This window comes from Nelusetta ayraudi, unplaced genomic scaffold (genome assembly GCF_046127955.1).
Source record: "Nelusetta ayraudi isolate G7.1 ecotype Tasmania unplaced genomic scaffold, CSIRO-AGI_Nayr_v1 ptg000068l, whole genome shotgun sequence".
NCBI lineage: Eukaryota > Metazoa > Chordata > Actinopteri > Tetraodontiformes > Monacanthidae > Nelusetta > Nelusetta ayraudi.
The window spans coordinates 1,187,159-1,208,903 of NW_027466118.1; the positions used below are offsets into that span (position 1 = coordinate 1,187,159).

Genomic DNA, 21,745 nt, shown 5'->3' on the forward strand with positions numbered 1-21,745 from the left:
ATGAGAAGGGTGTGTATGTCTGTTTAAAATGGTTTTTTTTTCACTGTTATTTTGTGACTGTTATTAATTGATTAAAAAAAACATTATTATTATTATTATTATTATTATTATTATTATTATTATTATTATTATTATTGTTTTTTTTTTTTTTTTTTTTTTTAAACAAAGTCTAGGGTGATCTTGTTTTTTTATTATTATTATTTGTGATGACTAAATAAAACAACCTAACTGGAGTTGTCTCCATATGTTCTCTTGAAAAATAAGATAAAAAAAACATTTACCTCAAATGCACATCTTGAAAATATGATCATCACGGCCTGGCTAACTTGAAAGTCGCCCGTGACGTGGAAGTAGTTCGTACTCCATGACAACTGGGCACTACGGAGGTAATATTTAAAAAAAAAAAAAAAAGTATGACAACATACCCATGTGGAAGTCTTCATATTCATTTGATCATTTCAGTCTGTGTCCACTGGTGAATCACTTTCTGAGCCCTCCTACAGTTATTTTGACGTTAAAAGTGTTTGATTTTGTGTTGTGTACTTTGTCTCCTGTTTCTTTGTGTTGTGAAAGGAAGTAGAACCCCCTCTCACTGTTGCACTCACTAACTCCTGTCCCTGTTAAATGACCCACATATTCACCTAACTGGAAATGGCATAAAAAACATGGTGGCTGTAGCTAGTCAATAAATATAACAATTCTTACAAAAAAATAATTAATAGTATTTGGCTAAAGCTAATTAAAGATTGACGGAAGAACGAGAGAACTGTCACATGACAAACATGGCATCTCTGTATTGAACAAGAACAGGTTCAAATAAAAAGAGGGTGAACAAAATAACATTATTTCTCAATCACAGTCATATCTTCCAGAGATACTAAAACACATTTAGAAAAGTCCAAGACGTATATTACAAGCACAGTGCGTCCGCAGAGTCGACCACAACCATTCATTTCAACACTTCTGCAGCACCTTCTGACATCAGTTATCCCGTGAGTCGCAGCTGGAGTGTCTACAACTTCGTGGACACCTGTATGCGAGAATCACCCATGCCGTGAGCTCGCACGCTGTCGGCGTCCGAGTCCCTGTCCTCCTCCTGCGCCTGCCTGCGGTCGGTCTGCAGCGTGTCGGTGGAGCTGCTGGAGTCGGAGATGTGCTCCCGGGCCGTGTCGAAGGACTCGGTGAAAGTGCTGTCGCTGTGCGAGCGGCTGGTCGAAGTGGCCAGCGCGTGAGGAGGTTTGAGGTTTTCGTCTTTATCATCCGCGTCTCCATTAAAGGTGTCCGAGTCCCCGTGCGGCGCCGCACGGGTTGTTGGGAGTGAGGCAGCTTGACTTTTTATAGAGCCAGGCACAGATGTGAGGTTACTCTCAGTACATTCAAAGCGCTCCACGTCCTCGTCTTCTCCAAAGGCGGCGGCAGCAGCAGCAGCAGCATCTTGTCCTGCCAAAACCCTCTTCAGACTCTGGGCTCTGTCTCTGTAAACCTGGCACAGGCCAGCGTCGGGTATGTGGCTGCCGTGGATCTCGGCCAGCTTCATGTAGACCACGTAGAGGGCCTGCGGGTTGGCCTGGTCCTCCAGGGCCGCCGCCAGAGCCAGCTGGAAGTAGCCCACCGCATCAAAAGCATCCTGGAGCGGGTGGACAGAAGGGGAGGTCAGGGCGACGAACGTCGGATCAATTACACACATTATCTCCGTGTTTGATGGTGGCGTTTTGATCTCTGCCGTTTGCTGGACGCTAAATGAAAGACCGTATTTTTTTTTTATTTTTGCTGCTGCGTCCAAAATTTTTATATTTGATTTTTTTTTTGGAAATAAACTTTAACGACAGAAAAACTCTGGACAAAAAGTTTGGGATTTGGGGATTTTGGGTGAAAATTAAACAAGCAGCTAAAATGCACTGGATCCATAAGATCACCTCTGAATGCACCAACTGTTCCAAGTTTCAGTATTGAGAACGGCTACTTCATGACATGGGTTTCAAAATGAAAGAAAAAAACAGGAAAATATGCATGTATACATGAAATACAATAGGCCATATTACACATGGAGCTGGTAAAGACACACGATTAGATTAATAATTCATGGAGACACAATTTCACAAGTTTGTTCTTCTCTCTCCATTTTCTTATTATTCAGGTATTAAATCACCGTCTCTTGTTTTCTCTCTGCATAATTTCCCTTTCACATTCACACACTGAGAAAAGATTGCAAAGACGACGTCGTTGGCTGGGTTTGTCAATCATTGTTCTAAAAACTCAAAATCTTCTTCCTAAAACCTTCATGACGTGTGCGCGGCCCGCTGTGTTAACTGTGCAGTTGTGCCTTGGCTGTGAGTCCGCTCGTCTACCTTCAGCTTGTGCAGAGTGAAGTCGCCCAGCCGGCAGTAGAGCTTGGTGTAGTAGCGAGCCTCGGCGGGCTGCTGCAGGACGGCTGGACAGAAGGACAGGCTCGTGAGGTAGTAGTTCTCCGCCATCTCGTACTGCTGGAGGTTGTAGTAGACCGTGGCGAGCCGGTGGTACGCCGTGCGCTCGTTTGGAGTGACGCCTGAACGACAGCGGCAACACACTCGGGTTGATAAAGCCGCTCTCAGCTCATCGGCCTCCTCAAAAGACGAGCAGCCGGTACCTGTTTTCCCTGCGACCTGGACAGCCAGGGTGGCGTACTGCAGCGCCTCCTCCTGGTCTCCGTGCTTCATCAGCAGCTCCGTCAGTTTGCTCAGCAGCCTGAACTCTGACTGGGTGTCGCTGATGCTCCGCGCAAATGGCAGACTACCGTCCTGGAGCCAGATGGCGGCAGTTTGATGTGCAGTAAGTAAAACATGCTTTTATTTTTAACGTCATTAAGGTACAAAGGAGAAAAAAAGTGCATTATATAACGTATTATTATTATTATTATTTTTTAATTGATGCATTCTTATATGTGCTGATGTACTTTTTATTATAAGATTGACATATGGTGTTGGACTGTGAGAGTTATTTTAAACTGGGTGTAGTGAAGAGTCAAGGGAAGAGGAGGAAGAGGAGGAGGAGGAAGAAGAAGAGCAGGATCCCTCCTGCTGGAAGGCATAAATATGAGTGGCTGCAGGCGTGTCTTCCTCTCACTGCACCTGCAGCCATCCGCCAAACTAGCATTGTTTGGCACCGTATTATTGTGAGTTCTTGCTTCATACGTTTGTTCATGCTAATGTTGTGGCATTCTGGTTAATTTAATTTGTCATATTTACATTGTTTGGAATTGAATGTAACCATGTTGAGTTAAGAAAAACAATAAGAGCCACACATTCTCCTGAATTAAAACAACTTCAACTGCATCCTGAGGCTCTTGGTGTCTGACCTCACTCCCATTTTGCTAGCCAACCTATGTTTTCACCAGCACAACCAAAGTAAAATTTAACACTGGCATTGCCGAGTTTCTTGTCCGCACAAAAACTTCGCCATCAGTCGCAAACAAAGAAACCTTGAGCCTTGTTTACATTACCCTGTAGAAGGGCAGTGAGGCCATCTGGTTCCTGTGGCCCTTGAAATAGACGTCTCCCGCCTCTTCGTAGATGCTCATGGCAAAGTGGGAATCGTTCATTCTCAAGGCCGTCTTCACCGCCGCCTGCCAATTTAAAATCCAGCTATGAGTCCAGAAATTTCTGCTAGACGTCCTGTGCACGACCTCCCTTACCTGCAGGTACATGTCAGCCAGCTCATCCTCCTGGATCAAGTGATAGATGCGTCCGACCTGCAGCCAGGTCTCCGACTCCTCCTCCCTCTTGCCGAGATCGATAGAAATCCGGAGGCTCTGCTTGGTGTAATCCAGAGATTTGCGGGAGGATCTGCAATCCACATCGAGAGGGTTAAACCCGGGAAGGAAGCACACGCGTGTCGCCGAGCTCACGGGTAAGAGTGGAGTTTCACCTCTCAGTGTTGAGTGTGAGGTAGAGGCTGCTGAGGATCTCCAGGTATTCTCCCTCCAGCCTCTTGTCCTTCAGCTCCCTGCACACTGACACGCAGTGCTCGTAGTAGGCGATGCTCTGGCCGTACAGGAGCATGTCAGCGTACAGCCGACTCAGCGCCTTGGCCACCACCATCTGACCTACAGGGAAAACAAAGCAGGGCGGATGTTTTGAATACCAAATGTAGCCGTACTGATGTGATCCTGACCTTAGATTTCCAGTGGCTGGATTAATATGATTGGATAATGAAATAACGCACTGATAATGGCTCAAACAAAAATAACTTTATGAACTTATGACCTGCGTCTTGGATAATTGAGCAAAATCAAATTAAATTATTAAAATTTATTTTTCTGTTTTCCAATTTTGTATGACCTGGATATTTATGTTTCCAAACAGACATCTGCAGTAGCCTTTAGATTTATCTCATATCTACATCTGATAAAGAGTCAAATTTTTATTCAAAACTCGGAATACGATTAGATGAACAGTGTTTCTATCACATGAAAACGTATATTTTCAGGACTTTGGCTTTTAGATGAGGCCAGCAAGTCGCTGCAATCCAAGTCTTCCTGTTACTCAGGGAACAAAATAAGCCTCACGTGCCGCGCCACGGTGTGTGTGATGGAAAACCCCCTCACACTCCTCCCACGCTAAACCCTTGGCACGGCCAGTTCGTACTACAGCAAAGAATATTCTCCCCCAGAGAGAAAGCCTTAGGTGCCGCTGCTCTTTGCTCTCCTAGTAATGAAAGGTACACAGCAGCACTCATGCTAGCCGTGCTAACAACAACTTTTGCCCTGATTTTTTTCTTTGTCTCCCTCTGGGCCTTTGAAGGGCACCTAACAGCAGTGAGTTTCTTAAACTTAAAGCAGCCTATAGAAACCAAATGATTTTTTTTCTAGGAACAACCAACATGCTCACCTGCCTGCTAAACATCCAACTGGAGATTTCAGAATTGAATTCTGAGCCATCCAGAAGCTATGCTACATTACAGACTTCAGTGCTTGCACTTCCCAACACTAATTGTATCTGTCTGCCGCTTACACTGGTCAATTTTGCGGAGAGACAGTATTTGAAGTGTTCTACTGACTTGTACTTACTGTGGAGGTTTTTAGCATGCAGTGCAATAAGCAGCCCCATCTCATAACAGGCCCTGATGTCTCGCGTCTTCCCTCTCTGTTTGTAGCTGCAGCCCAGCCACAGGTAGGTCTGAACGTGCTCCTCGTCTGTTGGGCTGTCCCACAGCTCCAGGAAAAGTTGCAGGGATCTGAGTCATGAACAATAGTGCCGATTAGCAATCCAACAGAAACCTCCGTCCAAATGTTAACCTGTCACAATCGGTCAAGCGCGATGATCTAACCTGACCAGGAAGCGTTCCGCCACACAGGATGCGCCCACGTCCAGTGCCAGGCAGCCGAGGTTGGCAAGTGCCAGGGCCTGGTTCCTCTGGTTCCCGCTCTCTCTGGAGATCACCAGGGCAGAGTGGAGGTGGCGCCCCGCCTCAGGCACGCGTCCCTGCCGCCTCAGGCACAACGCCAGCAGGTTGTGGATGACTCCTCGTTGCGTGGGGCTGTCGGTGCTCTGGAGGGAGATGTTTGTGAATGAAATGGCCGCATTCAGTACAAGTGGGTCAATATAAAGTAAGGTACACCTGTAAATTTATGTTTGTTTGGATTTTGTGTTCTCCCGGTGATGGAAGATGAATTTCATTTTGTGATTTTATATTGTGATTCTTTTTAATCAATTCAGTTAAAAAATCCTGATGCATTTTGGAAATATGAGGAGATTCTGTGCTGGTTGTTTGAAAATGATGGCTGAATTTCTAGAAAAGGCCTTGTTTCAGTGACAGAGTATTTTTGCATCCCAACTGACAAATCATTATTTTTGTATGTGATCGTATTTTTATATGTTGTGTCATGTTTAACTTTTTTTTATTGTCACAAGGCTATTGTGGATGCAATTGTGGGAATATTATTCATTGACCTATGTATTTATGAAGGCTGGGCATCAATCAGGGTGTTTGACACTTAAATAAACAGATCAATCAATCATTCTTTTTTTTTTTTTTTTACCAAAGCAGATTTCTCACAGATGGTGGAGTTTGCCTGTACCTGGAGCGATGTCAGCAGGGGCTCTAAGACCGCCTGACCTCTCTCAGCCTGGCCTGTCAGCACCAGCAGCCAGCCGAGCAGCACAGAGGCCTCGAAGCCCTCTTCCTGGCTAATGTGGCCTCCCGTCTTCACAGCCTGCTCGGCGCAGCACACCGCCTGGTCCAGGGCGTTGTACTGCTGGTAGAGCGAGGCCAGGCCCTGGCACAGGTCCCTCTGGGTCTTCAGGTCTTCGCCTCGCTCGGCAATGGCCAGTGCTTGCTGGATGTAGACCACGATCTGAGCGGGGAGCAGCGAGGTGCCCTCCCTCCAGCAGGGGTTCAGGCGGACCGAATTCCTGATGAACAGTTCGATCCTCTTGAAGGCGTCGTGGAGCGAGTGGTCCTGCCTTGAGTCCAGGCTGAGGGAGGCCAGCGCCAGGTAGGGCATGTACTTCCGGTGGTAGAGCCAGCTCAGGAGCCAGTTGAGGTCGACGGGGGCGATGGGACGGGATTCGGAGCAGCCGCTGAGGGTCACCGAGAGGAACTGGAGCCGCTCGACAAAGGGGAGCGCGTCATCCGTCTTGCGGAGGTGCAGGAAGAGGCTGGAGATGAGGTAGCAGACGCGGCCCTCCAGGTGCTTGTCCACCATCACCACCGAGCGCCTGAGGAGCAGATTCAGGATCTCTACCTCGTCGGTGGAGGTGAAGCTGTGGCAGGGCAGGCAGAGGAGCAGGGCGCCGGCCTTCTCCAGGGTCTGAGGTAGTTTGTCGGTCATGCGCTGCTTCAGGTAGACGGCCGTGAGGTTGGTCAGCAGGGCCACCAGGAGCGGCGTGTCAGAGAAACCGTCCACACTGACGCTGAGAGCCTCCTCGTAGTAAACACGGGCCTGCGGGGGAATGACAAGCGATGCCATCAGTAAAAGAGAACTGGGTGAAGATAATGATGTTCAGATGGCTGTTGTCCTTAAAGGTCCATATGAACTTTCTGCTAAATGAATCTAACATTTATCTTTGAACAGTGGCTGGGAACAGTGACAGTTGTTGCCAACACGAATCAAAAGAGCGTTTGACTGGACAAACCTGAGAGAGTTTCAGCTTCTTGGCACACAGCCTCCCGAGCAGGAAACACGCCCTGCGGTGAGCCCAGCGCATGCCCAACCTCTTGGCGCTCTCCCTGATGGTTTCCAGGTGAGCCGACAGCTCACCCTCAGTCCTGCCACTGAAGGTCACCCACAGGAATGAATACTGAAGGTCATAGAGGGGCAGGAAGTTCTCCTGGAGAAAACCAGAACGTACATAAATGACACGTAAATGACAAAATATGTGGAGATGTTTATTCTTTTAAAATTAGTTAATGGAGTTAAAACTAACACCTAAAACACTAAACATCCAGCATCTGTCAAAAGACGATATAATTACAAACTACTGTATCTGTATATTAAGTTGTTCTGATAGAAAGACTATCTATCTATCTGTCTGTCTGTCTGTCTGTCTGTCTTGACACTGTTTTTCCTGCGTCTTGGTTTGGCCACTTGATGAAACTTCTGCTCTCCTGACCTGGAAGTGTTCACAGTTGAGCAGGGTCAGCGTGGGGTCGCTGTGCTCGGCTTCCTCCCCCTCCCAGCTGTTCTCCTCCAAGAGGAGGGGCGGGTCTTCCTGGAACTCATCCAGCTCCCTGAAGGTGTCGTCCAGGGTGAAGGAAAGTCTCTCTCCCTCCTGCGGCAGGGTCGAGTGGGACTGACAGAGAGACAGGCGGGGGTGGGAGTGAGACAGGGAGGCCCGAGGAGAGGACTGGTACGGGGGAGGGGTGCCGCCGCTCCTCTCGGACATGAGGCTCTGCCGGGCACTCGCTGGAATGCGCTGATCTAACCCGGAGACACGCAAACACTTTGTATTGGAGCAGGAAGGAAAGATGCTGATGTTTATTTCATTCCCGATTCCTGCAACAGATGTTTTTCTTCCATTTTACCGTGTTTTGGCCGATTCCTGATGTACGTGAAGTCCGTCTCGTTCAGCCTATCTGGAAACACACACGGTAAAAGCATTAAAGAGGAGACTTTCCTCTTGAGGGGATGCACGGAAACCTTTCCTCCAAGAATTGTTTGTGGCGCTTCTTGGGAAAAAAACATTAAGAGTTGACCTACATTTTAACTTTAGCTCGTCCCTATGACGCAGTCAACAGCATCACCTGACCAGGCAGCTTACCGCATTACCTAGTCTGTAGACGGCGCTGATGTCTGTGGAGAAGAGTCGGTCCAGCAGGCTGCTGTCGCTGGGCTCGGAGCTGCCCGGGCTAACCTGGGCCAGGCCGGCCCGCTCCTCCTCCGTCAGAAAGAGCAATTGTTCGCCGCTGTGCGAGGGAAACAAAAGGCACCATTATGCCGGCCCGTCCACCCCGCGGATGCACTACATAGAATTCCATGGTAGTTCGCCGCCACGGTATAAACAAGTTGATCAAGAAACACAAAAAAACAGAGACAAACGTCACAAGACCATCAGGTTTCATACCAAGAGAAATAATACAAATAGAACTTCTTACAGGGGTGACGTGTCCAGGGGCTTGACGTGAGCCTTGTGCACGAAGCCAGTGAGGCCGCTGGAAGCGTGCGTCGCCACGAACACGGCCAGACCTCGCACCAGCAGACCCTCGATCTTCACAGTGTCACCTTGACTGAGCTGAAGCTCGTCAGGAGAGGCTGGGCTGTAGTCGGTGACTGCGACACAGGAACCCGTCACTGAGGTGGACAGATAGGAAGTACGCAGAAACCTGAGGCGAGACTGTCTTGAAATTGTGGATTGTCAAATAACAATCTTGAGTAAGCGGCTTTCTGGAGAGTTCCATGTGATTTTTCCACAACAGAAGCAGATCAATTGTACAATGCTGACACAGCAAAGCACATGAGTTTTTAATAGGAGCATCTGTCAAAAATGAGCATCATGGTAAATGTGTTTACAATAATTTGTTCATTTGTTTTGGCACAGCAGCCTCTGAAAAAATATGAGGCTAAAAAGTCATGATTTCTCATTTACCCTTGTATATAGCCAGCAGTGTGCTTTCTAACATGATTTTACCACTATGGATACGCTCATTTCTGTAATAGCGTCATTATAAATTTGAATACATTATCATCTTATCCCACCAAACACCCTGGAAGGACAAGAGGCCTTCAGTGAGTGCTGGTATGGAGTACAGTGGGACTTGTGGCTGTGTGTATCAGTCAGCCACACAGGTGTTACTAATCAATTATTCACCCCAAATCTGGAGCCGCACTGAAACCTGACAGGACTGTGCAGCAGGGGGGCCTCACGTATTTAACACAGAACCCACTTGTGTGTGTGCATGTGTGTGTGTGTGTGCGTGTGTGTGTGCGTGCGTGTGTGTGTGTGACTTTTTCTTTCTTTGTTTTATTGTCATTTGGGCCTAAACGGAGTTCAACTGCGGCATAAAAGTAACACTGTGCATTATTCGTCCTCTTTACAAACCGCTGTTAATGGTTCTGTACATAACCATAATGTTGTCTACAGTTTCAATTACACACTTGAATTTAGCACTGATATGCAGCTCTCGGTCCTCCTAATCTCAGAGATAAACACATATTTTTCCTATTTGTGAATGTATTCTGCATCTTTGTGCCAGCAAATCATATTGTGGTTCTCCGTAGTAAGCATTTCTAATTCAGGACGCTCAATTTCCAGCCCAATATTTGCTTCTATCTCCTTAGTGACAAAATGTTTCATTCTGGAACAGCACATTCCTTGTGCTGTTACATTCTTGTGCTATGCGCTTGGTCTCTTTACCGATTGGGTGTTCAAATGCTTCCTTCTCGGCTGGCGAGCATCCAGCGTTGCCGGGGTACTTCCTCAGGAACCATCTGACCAAACAGGAGTTACAGTTTAACGCGCTTTAATGTCAAGCATTTTTCTTTCCAACCGCCAATCTCTTCCCCTGATCTTTATGTCAAATGTTTGAGCACGCAATTGCGTCAATCATTCTGTAAGTGCAAATCAAATCGAGGAAGTGAGTCGCTCGGTGTGACTCACTGATAGAAGGGGTAAGGCAGCGGCTGCATGGCGTTGACCGGCACCAGGCCGTGGTTTCCTGAGGTGAGCATGGTGCCTTCCCACGTGTCCCCCGGCCCCGTGTCCTTCACCATCAGCAGGTCGTTCTTTTTGAACGGCAGCTGCTCTTCGTCGTCCTCGTCCTGCTCGCTCCTAGTGAACAGTGCCTTGGCGAAGAAGGAACCTACGGGAGGAGGGCAGGAACGGTGCCTTGAGTCAGCATTTCTGCATTTATAAAACTCACTGCACTTAGGAGGAGGCCCTGCAGCACGCTCGCTAGTGCACCATTATTTAGTCATTAGGAAAATGATGTATGCATTGTTTCCTCCCCTTTTAAGTTAATGCAATTCTCATCCATCACTCTCTGCCAGCATTGCAGTCGACATTTCTGTGAAGCTTTTTAGCCTCTGGGAACTTGTCAAGACAGAGTCAGACAGGAGGAAATCAATGAAAATTCCAGCAGAGACGCTTCACTTGGTTTCAGTTTTACAGAAGGAGTTTAACACAACACCGGCTTTGATATAGAAGACAAATAGTGGCAAGTTGCCTCGGAGGCAACCTCATTTTAACAACAAATAAAACAAAATATCAAAAAAAAAAAAAATCAGTCCTGTATTTTCAACTTTTATAATAGTAGATTTATTTGAATAACAAACCGCAGGTGACATATTGCTTTTATCAGAATACTTGATGGTTGCCTGAAATGCCCTAATCCAGTCAAATAAAAGTGTTTACAAGACTCCACTGAGGTTGTTTTTTCCCCACAGAGTTTTCAGCCCTCAGATTGCAGTTTCTCTTTCCCAGACATTTTAAACCAATGTGTCTCTGACTTTCTCGTCTTATCTATTGTATGAGTGACATTTATCATAAGAGTTGATTGCAGCAAGATTCTGCTTTTATTTTTTTCACCATGGTGTTAAATCCTTCTGACCTATAATTTTGAGATGAAGGTGAAAGGAAACTTTATCTCGTCTGCTTGAAAGAGGATTAGAGCCACAAGAGAAAAAAAAACTATTACAGGAAGGAGATTTTAATTGGAATTTTCATTCCGAGTTTTAAGTTGAAATTTTGTGAATAAAGTCAAAATTGGTGAAAACGGAAGTACTTCACTAGAATTGTGTGCAGAGCCTTTCGACTTTACTCTCGGCAAAATGTTGTTTTTTTTATGTCAACTTTATTCTCGAAATTTCAACTTTAATCTCGACAATTCAACTTTATTCTCGAACTGGAAACTTGAAAAAAGACATTCTATCTTAATTTTTTACTCTTCTTGTGGCCCTAATCCTCTTCCGTACGTCTGTAAACTCCCTCAAAGTCTCAGAGACGCGATCAACCGCAGACCACGGCGGTGAGAGATGTGCTGCCGAATCATTGATTCAGTTAAGGTTGCAAGGTCAGCAGAGCGCCAGAGGGGGCAGCCAAACAGCATTATCTCTAAACTAATTGTTTGGATTTGAAGTGCGTTATGTAAGACAGGGTCCCTCAAGGTATGTAAGACAGGAATGTGTGTATATTATCTCTGTGTAGAAGAGGTTTACAGGTAGACTGAGCACTGTCAGCTCCTCCAAGGGGCGGCGAGACAAGAAGACAAGTGTGCAACACAAATGTCCAAAATATGGCATGTGGTTTGTATGTGCTGTGAACATTTCTTACATAATTTATCTCACATAATTTCACACATATATGTGGACACTGTTCCCACTGATATAATTTGTACAAAGTCATGTAAAGCTGTATATTCCTTAGGCTTTTACAGGATGGGTTAATTGGGGTCAGTAAAATCGGATTAACACTAAGAGGATTAAACTCTGTTAACAAATTAAAAAGGCCAATTTTACAATTCCATAGTACATTACCTCTGAAATGTAAAAACTAAAGTCACTCACTGCTATCACACAGTATGTTGTCATTCATGCATCATCTTGCACACTTCTGATCACCTTCAATCTAGAGTTATCTTCTCCATTCAATCTTTTGCTTAAGCAGCAGCAGAGCAACATTACTGACCCTCCTGGAGAAGAAGTCCCAGGTAGAGGGTGGCCAGATGTTCCTCGTCCACAGTTACATTGATCTCGAGGTCACTGAGCAGCTCGGAGTCCAACCAGAAGGACTGATCACAGAGGAAGTTCTCCAAGCAGCGAGCCACAAAGCCTGGAGCAATTGCATTTGGAATACAGGGACAGAGTTAACTCAAGTGTGTTACGCTATTTATATTTACTGATATTTATAGATAAAAAAAAAAAAAAAAGCAATGGCTTATTATACCTAAGGCAAGATACGTGGAAAACTTCCACATTTCTTCCACAGTCTTGAATGTGAGCACGAAGCAATCCTTCTCGGCATGGACGGACACCAAACGTGCAGACAGGTCCTGCAGGAAGAGTCCGACATTCCTTCATTTCCAAGAAAAAAAAATAAAAAAAATCCCACAGCATCGTCTCAAATCCCACCGTATCCTGCCATTTATTCTGTTTGGAATCTGTCCTGTTATTGCCTTTCAGAGTTTGAAAAAAAAAAAAAAAAAATCTCTTACCTTGAAAAGCTGGATGACATCCTGGCTGTTGCTTTCTACTACGCGGAGTCGCGTGCGCAGCGCCTCCTGTAGGGCCTGGTCGGGATGTGCGCTGGAGCGCCTCCGTCCGGAGAACTGCAGCCGGATTTCTGGGTGGGAGACACAACGCGATCAAACATTTGTACATTCTAAAGCTATTGAGAGAAACAGAAGACAGGAAGTTAAAAACAAAAGCTTTTATTTTCTTAACAGAAACAGCCAATTAAGCTGGGACAGGCTCGAGGCTTGTTTCTTTTGAGAGAGTCAAAAACTGTAAGAATATAGAACAATGATTTTCAGCCAGTCTGTGTTTGAACAAGATGCTTTGTGAGCACAGCCAGCAACCCCGCAAGAATAGCAAAGCCATTAGGGCCCCCTTATTGGACTCACAATGTGTCCATTTAAATCCATTTGAGTGGCGGAACTCGGAGGGTGGAGGAGTGGAGGGAGCCGAATTGCTGATTGAGTAAAACATTAGCAGATGGGGGGAAATGTGCTTCATCAGTATGCATGAATATAAGGCGCAGAAAAAATGCCTCTGCATACAGAAGATAACGTACTCAGGCGGGTTCAAGCGAACTCTGGTCTTCTCAGTAAAAAAAGAAAAAGAAAGATGTAGTATGAAGTATGAAAAAAAAATGCCACAAGTCAGGAAATGGATTGTGGGGAAGTAGGATTATGTGTACCTGTGGAGAATTTCTCTCCCAGAGACACGGTGCTTCCTCGAAGGAAGGCCTCCTTCTTCTTCCAGTAGCTGTCTGGCTCCGTCTCGGCCTCGCATGATTCCACCACGGGACCGTCGCCTTCCTCAGATAAACCTAAAAACAAACAAACAAACAATCATGAATTAATTAAATAAATAAACAGCTCTGAAAAGTAGTTTTAAACCTGGTTATATGCTTTTTGTCACTGGTCTCTTGCTTTTTAGCTTACAAGCTAAATCTGTGGGCACTAGTATCAGTCAAAAGGTGCATTCGAGCGCAAGGTTTTAAATCACACGAAGATTATTGAGGCTTGAGGTAAGCCAATATTTCCAAAACACCATGTTATGAATCTGAATCCGGGTCTATTGCTATGGGGAAACAATTCTATCATCAAGGTCACTGAAAAAAGGCAACTGCCAGTAACTGCTATGGCAAGTTTAGCTTCTACCAAATGTTGCTGTCTGTCTTTGGAATTTGCAATGTTAAACAGAAGAAAAACTGCAACTGAGCTGATTCTAAATTGCTTTCCATGAGCTGTTTACTACACAAATGCATTAGATAATCCCTTGGACTTGAGGTCACTTTCTAATAGTTGGCAAGCAACCAATGTTGTGATATAATTTCTACTTAGTGTCGTTATTTTTGTTTTCTATGTTCGTTTCATGAACGTTTACTACTTAAAAATTTTCAGCATAAACCGCAGATGCATATTTAATCCCTTGCTCCTCAGGAACCTCCCTCCACTTTTTGGGTAGCTGCATCTGAGCCTATAAATATCAAGGCATAATAGCAGGGCTTTGCCGTGGCGGTGACGAGTTTCCCCTTGTTTGTTCCAGTTTGCGGAGAGGATGTCCCCGACACTTCCTCGGGTTCGGCCACACAGACGGGTCATGCCGCCGCCCCCGAGCTCCAAACTCATTGTGAGCTTTCATCGCAGTGGGTTCACGGCGCCCCCTCACCTCACCTTGTGTCATAATGTCATTTCCTGAGAAGTGTTCATTTGTCCCTCCGAAAGTGTACGATGGCTCCCTCCAAAGAGCGTCCAGCTCAGCCGGAGAGATGTCTGCAAGAAGGAAAATCTGTCACGTCTACAATGAAGATGGCGAACGAAAAACATCAAACTTTGCTACATCCATTCTATTGAATTGCACAGATGGTCTTTTTCTCTTCTCAATGTGCTGCATACAGCTAAAGGGAAGAGATGTAATGTTGAGTCGTACAAAGCTAGAAACAGTAAATATGAGCCAGCTATGGACACACTTGACTTAGAATTAAAACTTGAAAAACTGTTGATACTAAACTAATATTATTACTACTTAATAACACTACTTAACATTCATTTTTATCAGATTCAACACAGACGATAAAACATGTGAGCCGGTGCTGTTGTTGGGGACACGTGTTAGCATTGAGGATCCAGGCAAGCAGATGCATTTCTCAACGGACTCATAAAAAAAACACACATTTCCAGGAAGGGAAGAGAATATTATTTTCTCAGTAGGGGAGGGTGGGCGGGTTGGTCCGGCAGGGTACATCAGGGGTGCCAGGTTAGTGGAGGGGGGTATCTGAGGTCTGGGAGACATCCAGTGACATCAAACGCACACACACAAGCCTGTTGGATGCACTCTGCAGCTGCGCCATCCGACCAACCAAAGCCTACGGGGTCAGACAGTTGCCCCCCCGCACACACACACACACACACACACACACACACGCTCCGGAATGCAATGCACTTATTGTCAGGGCTCTCACATTTTCCCCCCCACACACATACACACTCACATATTGTCAAATACACTTGCAGGGATTAATAATAATATAAAAAACAAACAACAGACAGCAAACATCAGTCTTCAGCATGCGTTATCAGTACGACGACGACAACAGAGCGACGCTATCTAAAAGTCAAGGCATTGGGCACAATGACACAACGACTGGGCGACGTGACATTAGGAGGGTGAGGGGACAAAAGCTCATTATTTCCCCCCCTCAGGAGACATTACAGAGCTCTGTTAGCGGCCAAGCAGGACCGGCCCGGTCCCAGCCAGCGCAGTCATGGAAGTCACATCCATGCTCTCTGTTTACCTTCTTGGCTAAGCGCGTTACCCATAGTGAGCGAGTGTGTGTGTGCGTGCGTGGCCCTACGCGCCGCCGCTCCCGCTGCCTACTATCGGAGAGCGGCGCGCCGTCTCATGACGGAGCTGGGAGAGAGCAGGGTGGATGGGGTGGGGTTGGGGGGGTGCAGCGGCAGCAGCAGCAGCAGCTGCAGCAGCAGCACCGTGGACCGACCTGTGAAGGAGGAGAGGCAGACTTTGATGAAGGCTCCACAGCAGCAGCAGCAGTCGAGCAGCGGTCTGCAGCAGCAGCAGCAGCCGCAGGACGCCATCCGGCCCAGGAGGCAGCGGCAGCTCCGGGAGATCAGCGCCGACATCCCACCAGCCGCTCTGACAACTCGCGCACTCGCTCACTCTCTTCCTGCCTCTCGGCCGGCCGGACGCACGAGCACCCCCTCCCTCTCCTCCTCCTCCTCTATGGTTGTATCCCCTCCCCTTTTTCTTCCGGCTGCGCTCGCTCGTGCCTTTCCTCCAGGTGCTGCCTCACAAGTCCCGTCTCCTCCGTCCTCCTCCTCTTATCTCCTCCTCCTCTGTCTCTCTGTCCTTTTAATCCCTCTGTCTCCGGCTGCCTCTCCACTCTCTGGCTGCCCAATCAGCCGGTGAATGCACAAAGCGCCCTCTGCGACTGGTATGAGCGTGTGTGAGTGAGTGTGTGTGGTTGAGTGTGCGTAGGGAGACGGGGTGGGAGGAGGGCAGGCCTTGGCGGGTTCTCCCTACATTATTATGTGCGTGTGTGTGTGCGTGTGTGTGTGTGGAAAAAAAAATGCACAGAATGTGTGTCACAAAGACAATGTGTGTGTGTGTGTGTGTGTGTGTGTGTGTGTGTGTGTGTGTGTGTGCCAGTGGGAGAACGCACTGCTGATCCACTGTAAGGCAACGCCACCCGGGGACGGGCTGCAAGGTCACAGCGAGGACTCGGCTGGAGGTGAGTTGTGCTCAGTGGATCGAGGATCACTACTGCTGCACTAACTACTGCACTGGCTACTGCACAGCGACGCTCATCACATGGCTGAGAGACAGACAGACGACGTCACCCCATCATCGGGTGAGGTCACCACCATGACAGGATGGCAAGAGGAACTGGGTCTGTCCGAGGCTTGTTTTACGACAGGCCGGAGGCAGGAGGGACGTCAGAGTCGCTGGACTTGTGGGACATTTACCAGGAAGTGTGTGTACGTACATCGGGTTGGGCCATGTGCGGCCCGTTAAGCTTTTTAATCCGGCCCTCCAAAAGTAAGTAATAAAATAGCCGTAGTTCATCAATTCCTTCAGTGTTTTAAGAGTCATTTCAATAGAGATAAATCCTGTGGGGCTTCATAGACAGATGTTTTGTTGTAACTTTGCTTTTGTTCATTTTTCAATTGACATTAAAGCTCATGTTTTCTATATATCCCATAATAATTTTTTTCTCCTATGAGGTTGCTCACTGGAACACTCCATCCATCTGCTGCTGCTCCGGCCCCTCTGTCACATTTTAGAGCCCGTTGTGGCCCCACCAGTCAAAGAGTTTGCCCACTCCTGGCGTACATGCTTCAGTATTTAATTTGAAAAACTTGTAATATTTGACCTATTTTCAGTCTATATTCCAGTGGAAATGACGTACATGATTGGTTATTCAAGAGCAAGTGGGCCTGCATGAAAAAGGCACATTTAGCCCTCTGTTTACAGCTCAGCTCAACTTTTTTGTAGTCAGAGGGGACTTAAACAAAGCTGCTGTGAGGAAGACTGGTCAGGTAGAACAGTAACCTGGCTGGTGGCATCTTTACCAGCGTGGGAGCGGCCTCAGTGCCCTTTGTGACATCACAAAGGAGTGATTTCAAGATTCCAAGAGCTGCTTGTCTCTCAAGCGAACACTGTTTCGGATCAAATTTATCTCACCTCTGAGGTTCATTGACATCGTTAGAAAACATTGTACACAAGGTGTACTGGTTTCACTGCCCTTTGTGACATCACAAACAGCTGGTTTACAGAAATGAGGGTGTTTTTTTTCCCCACACACACTTTCTCAGAATCAGTGACTCACTGATTGGCCAGAGGCACAATAAAACACATGAGAAATCAGCCCTGCATAATGTGGGACATTCAATGTTATTACAGAGCAAAACTAGGACAAAAGGCCAATTAGGCTTTGCCATCAATTAGTGACTAAGGTAATTGTAAAACTTATCTGAGTGAGGAGGGAGCACTCACAAGGTGTGGTGCTATGTGGCAATGGGTTCCAGAAATATCTTAAATACCTTCGACACAGCTGGAGCTCAGCAGGGTCTCAGCACGAGGCCCAGATGAAGCAGAACCTCGGTCAGCAGCTTCGTACAATAGCGCAATAGTACTGAGAAGAGCAAGAACCTACCAGAAGCAGTAGTATTATGAATGAAGACTTAAACTGAGTAAGCACAGTGAACGCCACTGCTGCAATGTCAATGCAAAATTGAGGTATTTTTGATTTAGTTAAAAGAAAGATTAACAAAGATGAAATATGGGTTCACACTTTCCGAGTTTTCTATCATGAGGAAGAAAAGAAACCAAAAAGGAGGAGTCAAATAAACTAAATCTATCACGCTGCAATATTCTCTGTGTTGGAAAATAAAAATAAAAGCAAACAAAGGGCGTGCAAACACTTCAGCTCTTCTTGGACAATACAAGCAACTCCAAATTAATGACATAACTTAAAACTGTAAAAGCTGACTGATCTGCTGCCAGTTTATGTGTATGTGTGTGTGTGTGTGTGTGTGTGTGTGTGTGTGTGTGTTTGTGTGTTCACATAAACAAACTGTCCTCTTGACACGTGTTGCTGCACTGATCGGCCCTGCACCAAACCTCCCCCTCTTGTCTGCTTTCACATCTTGGCTGAGCATCATGTGAAATTTCTGTCTGATCTAATAAACACTTTTTGCTCAGTCACATGTCAGAACTGTGCGAGCGCCGGTCGTGCCCCATGACACCCACTTCAACAACACTTTGAAACAAACACGCACGCACAAACAGTGCGAATATTAAAAGCAAACACTGTTATCTGATTTGTCCTGAAAAACACTTGACGCCCTCAAGCCACCGTCTCCAGACAGCCGGCAGCGTCAAAGCTCCTCCTCGCATGCGTGACTGCGCACTGTGAATAGCAAGAACTTAAGTCTGCGTGAACGGCGATACATGAAAAAGAAAAGAGAAAAAAAAGAAAAGTGTCCGCCACAAACACACAATCACACTGTGTTTGTGTTCCTGACGAGGCCCAATGGCCTGAGAACGAGTCCGGACGCAGTCTGGGACCAGTGTGACACTCTGCGGTGCGTGACAATAGCGTTCAACCTAATAAGAAACATGTGGCTGTGTCAGCCGTGTGTGTGTGTGTGTGTGTGTGTGTGTGTTTATGTGCGAGTGTGTGAGTGTGTGCTGGAGCGCATGACAAGCGGAGGGGCTGTTCAGAGGCTACGTACTGTATGTGTGGGATCTGTGTGCTTTTGTGAGTGTGTGTGTGTGTGTGTGTGTGTGTGTGTGTGTGTGTGTGTGTGTGTGTGTGTGTCAGATTTTGGGGTTTTCTCCACAGTGGAAAATGCAGTGTGGGAGTTAGCGGACGGTAACGTGAGACAGCAGTTACACTCTCCAAGTTTAGACTGAACGCCCCTGTTGGCTCGGCTCTCATGCCTGTGTGCGCGCCTGTGGCAGAGCCCCCTGCAGGGAGGTTCCCACACTGCAGCTAGCGGCGATTTATCGCAAGACTCATACAAATAAATAAGCAAGTCTTCGCTTTTACTTTGGGGATGAATCTCTCTCATGGCCGGCCTTCCCTTTTATTTTCATTTACAGAGTCTTGACTGTCCATCCTCCAGCGCGGGGGGACTGACAACAACTTTATGGCTGTGCAGCAACTTGGTACAAAGTACAGCTGCACTCCAAGCCACTCAAGTGTGGACTGGTTAAAAGCTAAAAGCAAACCAGCTGTGAGTTGTAATAGAGGAAGAAAATGCCTCTTACCTCCGCGTCGCTGCCAGCTCTCCCCTCTCAGTTCATTCCTGGTGCCGAGCGCCTGGAATGTCTGCGTGCCCATGTGAGTCCCCGAATCCCGCCAAGCTATTTCACCATTTAACCGGTGAACTGGATCCCATGACAGCTGCCGGGGCTGTCATTTCCCTCCTCTGTCGTGGCTGAGAGCGGAGGAGGAGGAGGAGGAGGGGGAATGAGAAAAAAAGAAAAAGAAAAGTAGGACTTTGTTAAGTCAGCAGCAGTGTCTCTCTCTCTGTGTGAGTGTGTGTGTGTGTGAGAGAGAGAGAGAGAGAGAGAGAGAGAGTGAGGGAGTGTGTGGTAGCCTCGGAGTGCTACACAGGCTACCCTGGACGGCATGCCACTGACTGAGGAAGTACTTTTTTTGTTTTGCTGTTAACTCCTCCCATCATTCCTCTGGACACGGGCACATCTCTCTCTCCCTCTCTCTCTCTCTCTCACACACTCACCGACACACACACACACACACACTCTCTTACACAATCCTGACAGCAGAAAAGCGAACCGGCGAAACGAGGTTGAGCTGCATTCTGATCTATTTTTAAGAGCTATATCAAGGTCTGATGGCACCACTTCCCATTCACACATGCTCACACACACACACACACTCACACTCTTTCTCTCTCTCTCTCTCACACACATATACACACACACACACTCTTTCGCTCTTTCTCTCACACACACACACATATACACACTCTTTCTCTCTCGCTCTCTCACACACACACACACACTTTTTTCTCTCTCTCTCTCTCTCTCTCTCTCACACACACACACACGCACACACAACCATCTCCGTCCAGTTCCTCATTCCTCCGCCACCAGTCGCACCAGTTTTACAGTGACGCGTGCCTGCGCCTCCGTCAGAAGATGCCAGCAGATTAGAGGCGCGAGCAGCCAGTCAGCTGGCTGCTGCAGAAAGTCTACAGTCCGAGACCTGATGAGTCACTCGTCTCCATTCCATTAATCCACGCCTAGCCGCCGTGCTCGCAGGAATTCCAGGAATGACAAAGTTATCACTCTGGTGACAATGCAGAGTGACCTCCCTCGTTATCACGCGCACCTTGTTCTCCTCCCCCTGGTTCGTCTTCAGGGCCGTTCGTTTTTCACTGTCCTGGCTTAAATACAAACTGCCATTGTGCGCTTCACCCCCTCCCCGCCGAAGAGCAACATGACAAAGTCACCCTGAACGCACAATATCAGGCAGGCGAGGCTCATAGAAGCGTGTTATTATACGTTTGGCTGTGCAGGACACAAAGGTCATTTATTCTGCCCTGTTAGCAGAATTTTCACATTCTCTGCTTGCATGTGTGTGTGTATGTGCGTCTGTGTGTGTTTTGTGCAAGGGGGCGTGCACGTGTGCATGTTGACACGCACACACGAGGCGGTGAAAATGAAGAAAATGCAGATGAGGCGTCACATTCAAATGAGCAGGAATGGGTGGAGGTAGCGCTGAAGTGCGATAGTGACACAGGTGTGTGAGGGTGTGTGTGTGTGTGTGTGTGTGTGAGCACTTTGCCCTGGACATGTGCTTTGACAAAGAGCGCGGACAGTAAAGGGTTTAGCGAAGACCGGAGCACACTGCTGATCAGCGCTACCGCTACTGCTGCAGCTGCTGCTGCTAGCAAGAAGTGTGACACCAACAAAAGACACATTAACACCGGCGGGAGAACACAACAGCAAACGACTGAGCCGCGGTGGCGGTGGCGGTTCATTAGGAGCTTGTCGAAAACACACGTGTTAGCAGTAGCAGGTTTGGGGGAAGATGTGTTCAGTCGTCGGAGGTTTTCTGTCGCTTCCAGGAGACAGTCTCCATGCGGACGGCGCTGAGCCGTGTCAGCAGGCAGTGTGTCTGCTTTCACCGTTGGTCGCCCTCACGTGACACTGACAACACTGCGTTGACCCCATGGCAACCCTTCCCCCCCTCCCCCGACGCCCCCACTCTGCCTCCCCGCTGCCCTCAGTGTGCAGGAAGGCCAACTTCCTGTTTTTTCCACTCCATCAGCGTCGCGGAACAAAAAAAAACTTAACCTGGGAGTGACACGCTAGTCACCTAGCACTCTGTCAAACACAAACACACGGGCCTCGGCGGCGTTTCAGTGAACCATTACCTGTCAGTCACACTGTATCATTAAGATTAAAATGTGTAGGCTGCTGATGAGATGGAGCAGCAAAAGACACTGGGCCAGTGTGAAGGTGACACATGATAGAGCAAAGCAAAGTGAAGGAGCAAAGACAGATCACCTTTCACCAACCTACGAGCTCCTTCAGAACTGAAAAGAAATGAAA

General features: G+C 47.2%; 1 protein-coding gene across 3 annotated transcripts; it reads right to left on the minus strand.

Moving 5' to 3' along the window:
• Nucleotides 1-769: 769 nt before the first annotated feature.
• On the minus strand, nucleotides 770-19,798 carry sh3tc2 (SH3 domain and tetratricopeptide repeats 2). 3 transcript variants are annotated; one of them, XM_076041506.1, is made up of 23 exons: nucleotides 19,430-19,798; nucleotides 15,432-15,635; nucleotides 14,311-14,409; nucleotides 13,329-13,460; nucleotides 12,625-12,752; nucleotides 12,357-12,462; nucleotides 12,099-12,242; nucleotides 10,074-10,275; nucleotides 9,831-9,904; nucleotides 8,572-8,767; nucleotides 8,246-8,382; nucleotides 8,002-8,052; nucleotides 7,590-7,897; nucleotides 7,113-7,307; nucleotides 6,056-6,919; nucleotides 5,305-5,525; nucleotides 5,045-5,211; nucleotides 3,904-4,081; nucleotides 3,671-3,821; nucleotides 3,479-3,601; nucleotides 2,627-2,777; nucleotides 2,349-2,545; nucleotides 770-1,627 (listed from the first exon to the last, which is right to left on the minus strand). In XM_076041506.1, the coding sequence occupies exons 2-23, from the start codon at nucleotides 15,454-15,456 to the stop codon at nucleotides 1,013-1,015; spliced, it is 4,464 nt and encodes a 1,487-aa protein (XP_075897621.1). In that variant the 5' UTR covers nucleotides 15,457-15,635; nucleotides 19,430-19,798; the 3' UTR covers nucleotides 770-1,012. The 3 variants fall into 3 exon arrangements, with proteins under 3 accessions (XP_075897621.1, XP_075897620.1, XP_075897619.1); XM_076041505.1 differs by lacking the exon at nucleotides 15,432-15,635; XM_076041504.1 differs by lacking the exons at nucleotides 15,432-15,635; nucleotides 19,430-19,798 and adding an exon at nucleotides 15,636-15,838.
• Between the last annotated feature and the right edge of the window lie 1,947 nt (nucleotides 19,799-21,745).

Bases quoted from the DNA above. Each gene is read 5' to 3' on its own strand.
- sh3tc2 (XM_076041504.1), bottom strand. From the start codon at position 15,777: ATGTCGGCGCTGATCTCCCGGAGCTGCCGCTGCCTCCTGGGCCGGATG. The intron at 12,243-12,356 runs GTATAATAAGCC...CAATTGCTCCAG, and splicing joins TTCCACGTATCTTGCCTTAG to GCTTTGTGGCTCGCTGCTTG. The intron at 2,778-3,478 runs GTAATGTAAACA...ATCTGGCTCCAG, and splicing joins CCTCACTGCCCTTCTACAGG to GACGGTAGTCTGCCATTTGC.